The 4,942-nt window shown below is 40.2% G+C and overlaps 1 protein-coding gene and 1 pseudogene across 1 annotated transcript in view; both read right to left on the bottom strand.

Moving 5' to 3' along the window:
* COG6 (component of oligomeric golgi complex 6) overlaps positions 1-1,262 on the bottom strand; it is a 127,054-nt gene extending 125,792 nt beyond the window's left edge. Inside the window, exon 1 of the mRNA XM_014536851.1 lies at positions 1,161-1,262. Coding sequence (XP_014392337.1) covers positions 1,161-1,262 — 102 coding nt within the window. The remainder of the gene's footprint in view (positions 1-1,160) is intronic.
* Positions 1,263-1,282: 20 nt separating this feature from the next.
* LOC102250999 lies at positions 1,283-2,598 on the bottom strand (annotated as a pseudogene).
* Between the last annotated feature and the right edge of the window lie 2,344 nt (positions 2,599-4,942).

The raw sequence follows: 4,942 nt of genomic DNA, 5'->3' as shown, positions 1-4,942 counted from the left end.
AAAAAGAGGAACAACTGTAATAATCTGAACAATAAAGATTTAATTTTAAAAAATCAACATAAAAGAAAAATAAAAGCCTAATATTCAAAAATACCGAACGGTGGAACGACCAGTTGCTATGACGCACACTGACCACCAGGGGGCAGATGTGCAATGTAGGAGCTGCCCCCAGCCCGCAGCCCCAGGCTGGCCAAGGCGGGTGCCCAAGGGGGGCCCTGGTCACCTTGCTGGTCACCCCACAGATCGGCCCTGATCGCTGGCCAGGCCTAGGAACCCTACCCATGCATGAATTTTGTGCACTGGGCCTCTAGTTAATTCATAAAAGAATAATATAGATAAATTATATCACATTTTATATTTCCAAAGTAATTATCAAACTTTTTTACTCATTTATTTTTTATCCTTTTTGATACAACTCTGAATGAGATTGTTTCTTTTTTTTTTTTTCCAACAAAAGAATCCAAGAACATTTATTTCCACAGGTTCTTGATAAAAGACCACAATCCAGAATAGAAGTATACTGCACTTAAAGGCAAAATTACACAGCAAGCAAGAGCTGCCCCAACCCCTTTCACAGAAAAACTTCAGGAATGTTGGCCTCCTGAGGGTTTGATAATTATCCATTCTTTCATGCACTGGAAGCCCACGCTGTCCCAGATTTTCTGCAACTTCTCTGACTGAGATGTGTGTTCACAAGCTGTATGTGTGAGTGCATGTGTGTGGGTGTATGTGTGTGTGCACAAAAGGCTCATCTGACCTACTTAATGAAGGAGCTGAGACAATGGGTTGGAAAAAGGTACCCCAACATGATGGAAAAGCTCCCAGCCAAGAAGACTAGCTTTCTCCTCAAGAGTCCGTACATTCTAAAATGCCACAGAGCTTCCTGCAATTTGAAAGCCATTGACTGACCTCCCAGTTCAGGTCTGGGTGAGACACAGGGAAGGAGAATGTGGAGACGGCCCCAGAGAGGAGAAGGGACTGAAGTCCCAGGACATGTTGCTTCAGGCAGGTCGGGGGAGAGAGACCATTCAAAAGCCTGTGCTTGAGACTGTATACCTGAACCCTGGCACCCCATCAGGAGCTCCGAGGTAGCTGCTGGTTGCAGTCTGACGGTTTTCCTAGTTCCACAGCCCCTGGAACTAAGAGTGGGCAGCCTGCACGGGCAGACACAAGGCCTCTGTCTGTAGAACATCTCGGCGTTCCTCGCACAGGTGGACGGCTAACAGAAGGAGAAGGCAGATGGAGGAGGCTGAGGCTGCCATCACGGTCACAGTGAACCCATGATGGTCACAGTGATCCCATGACGGGGCTGGTGAAGTCCCTGTGTTGGGGCTGGGCCATGGGGCCCTGTTAGGCAGCCGCCTTTGCTGCTTCCCGAGCCAGGTGCTCCTGCTTTGCCTTCTCCCTGAACTCCTGTTCCCGCTGAATCAAGTACAACAAATCCCGATGCCACTGCTGCAACTTCTGCTCGTAGGTGGCGCTGTCCTCTGCTTCACAGGCAGGCAGCTGGTCTTTGATGAGCTGGGTGGTTAGCGTCAAAAGACTCTCTTACTCAACTTTGCCCAGAGCCTGAAGCTGGGAATGTAAGGCCTTAAATCGCTCCAGGTAGCGGGGAAGCTTGGACTGTTCGGTTTCCTCCACGTCCAACTGCTCCACCAGCTCTTCTGGGCCCTGGCTGTCCTCCCCTCCTTGGGGCTGTTCCTCTGAGGACTTCTGGGCTGGAGCCATCAGAGCCTGCAGTGCTCTGTCCAGAACGTCGAGCGCTTCTCTACATAGCTTTCCATCTTCTGGGGAGGAGGCCACCTTCTCCATCACCTGGAGGGCTCTGTCAAGGTAGCCTGGTGGCCACAGGAGAGGCATGTTGTGGTACACAGCCCGCAGCCCTCGCTGCAATTCCACCTTCCCCAGAAGTGCATAGCCATACAGCTGGGAACTCAAACCCACTGAGTTCTTTTGCTTTAGGCCTGGGAGTAACAGGGATGCACCGAAGTTCCTCTCCTCTTCCCAAGTGAAGTCTGTCTTCTTTGCCAGGCAGTGGTATAAAACATAGAGGGAGAGAAGCTGTGTGGAAGGTACTTCAAAGGCTTCTTGCATCATGACCTCAAAAACCATGGATAAAGCATCTTGGTAATTTTCTTTCTTTATGAAATAATCTATCAGTAAATTGAATGTAAAGTTATCTGGGAAAATTCCATATTGAACCTTATTTACAAGGGTATATAAGGCCTTGTCTTGTGCACCATATTTTAGACACTGCCTAATCCAGGTGTGGATAGTCCAGTCTCTCAAGTACCAGCAATTGGGGCTGTGCCGGAATTTGTAAAGGTAATATTCTGCATGATCTATCTCTTCTCGAGATGAAATGTTGTCCACAAACCGTGATATTGTTAAAGAACTGACAGGCAACTTTTTCTTGTATGTTTTATCCATTAAAGATGTCAGATCAGCGAGGTGACAATCTTCTTTTTCTCTTGCTTCCCATTTCTGGCTGTCCACGTATGCTGCAGAAAGCAGACCTTTTTTACCTGCCAGGGAGAGGTGAGGCAGAGGCACTTTCCGCACCAGGAGGACCCCGTGCCGCCCCATGGGGGCCGCCATCTTGGACTCTCTGAGATTGTTTCTTAATTTTCTTTCTGATTGTTGTACAGATTTTTGTATATTGATTTTGTATCCTGAAATTTTTCTGAGTATATTTATTAGTTCTAACAGATTTTGCTGGAGTCTTTATATATCACTAAGGCCAATGTTTTTATTGATTCTGTCTATTTCATCAATCTATTTATTGATGAAAGTGGAGTAGTAAGGTTCCTTGTTATTATTATACTGCTGTATATTTTCCCCTTTAATATTTGCTTTTTATATTTAGGTGCTACTATGGTGGGTGCATAAATATTAACAAATGTTATATCCTTTTGTTGGATTGACCTCTTTATCATTAACAAATAATAGTAATATATATGTAAAATCATGTCATCTATAAAGAGACGGTTTTACTTCTTGATTTTCAATTTGAATGACTTTTATTTATCTGTCTTGCCTAATTGCACTGGCTAGACTTCCAATATTATATTGAGTAAAAGTAACAAGAGTGGGCATCCTTGTATTGTTTCTGCACTTAGAGAAGAAGCCTTCAGCTTTTTATCATTGAGTATATTGTTAGATGTGGCCTTGTTATATATAGCTTTTACTATGTTGAAGGATGTTTCCTTTACATACACTTTTTTGAGAGTTTTGTTATGAATGGATATTGAATTTTAAAAAACTATATTTTTATCGATTTTAGAGAGGAAGGGAGAGAGAAAGAGATAGAAACATCAATGATGACAGAGAATCATTGATTGGCTGCCTCCTGCACACCTCCTACTGGGTATTGAGCCAGCAACCCAGGCATGTGCCCTGACCAGAATGGTACCCTGACCTCTTGGTTTATAGGTCAATGCTCAACCACTGAACCACGCTGGCTAGGCTGGATGTTGAATTTTATCAAATTATTTTTCTGCATATATTAAGATGATTATATAATTTTTATCCTTTACTTTGTTAATATGGTGTATCACATTGATTGACTTGCTGGTGTTGAACCACCCTTGAATCCCTGGAATAAATCTGAGTTCATCATGGCATATGATCCTTTTAAGTTATTCTTGTTTTTGTTTGCTAATATTTTGTTAATAATTTTTGCCTGTATGTTACTGAGAGATATTGACTTATGATTTTCTTTTTTGTGTTTTCCTTTTCTGGTGTTGGTATTGGGGTAATGCTGGCCTCACAAATGAGTTTGGAAGTATTTCCTCCTCTCCAATGTTTTGGATATGTTTCAGAATAACTGGTCTTAACTCTTCTTTAAATGTTTAGTAGAATTCACTAGTAAAGACCTATAATCCTGGACTTTTGTTTTTTGGAAGTTTTTTGAGTAATGATTTAATATCCTTACTAGTAATTGATCTACTCAGAATTTTTATTTCTTCATGATTCAGTCTTGTTAGGTTATATGTATCTAGGTATTTATCCATTTCTGTGTTGTCCAATTTGTTTGTATATAATTGTTGCTAATTGTTTGATATGTTTTGGTATTTCTGTGGTGTCAGCTGTAATGTTTCCTCTTTTATTTCTGATTTTATTTATTTGAGTCCTCTGTCTTTATTTTTCCTTAGGGAATCTAGCTAAAGGTTTCTTTATTTTGTTTATATTTTCAAAGAACCAGCTCTTAGTTTTATAGATCTTTTCTATTGTCTTTGTAGTTTCTTTTTCATTTATTCTGCTCTGATTTTTGTTATTCCCTTCCTTCTACTAACTTTGAGCTTTGTTTGTTTTTCTTTTTCTAATTTCTTGAGTTGTAAAGTTAGGTTACTTAATTGAGGTCTTCCTTGTTTCTTAATATAGACATTTATCATTATAACTTCCCTCTTAGGACAGTTTTTGCTGGATTTCAAATGTCTTAGTGTGTTGTACTTCCATTTTCACTTGGCTCAAGGTTTCTTTTCTACTTCCCTTTTGTTTTGTTTTTTTGCCCACTGGTTGGTTCAATTGCATGTTATTTAATCTCTACACATTTATAATTTTTTCAGTTTTCTTCTTGTAATTGATTTATAGTTTTATACCATTGTTTTCAAAAAGATATTTGATATTATTTCAATATTCTTAAATTTATTAAGATTATTTTTGTGACCTATGATATGATCTCTTCTGGAGAAGTTCCCATGTTTACTTGAGAAGAATGTGTATTTTGTTGCTTTTGTATGAAATGCTCTCTACATGTCTTTCAGTCCATCTGATCTAATGTTTCATTAAGGCCAATGTTTTTTATTGATTTAGCATGAATGATCTATTTTTTAAAATATATATATTTTATTGATTTTTTTACAGAGAGGAAGGGAGAGGGATAGAGAGTTAGAAACATTGATGAAAGAGAAACATCGATCAGCTGCCTCCTGCACACTCC

This window comes from Myotis brandtii, unplaced genomic scaffold (assembly GCF_000412655.1).
Source record: "Myotis brandtii unplaced genomic scaffold, ASM41265v1 scaffold167, whole genome shotgun sequence".
NCBI lineage: Eukaryota > Metazoa > Chordata > Mammalia > Chiroptera > Vespertilionidae > Myotis > Myotis brandtii.
This window is presented reverse-complemented; position numbering and strand designations above follow the sequence as displayed.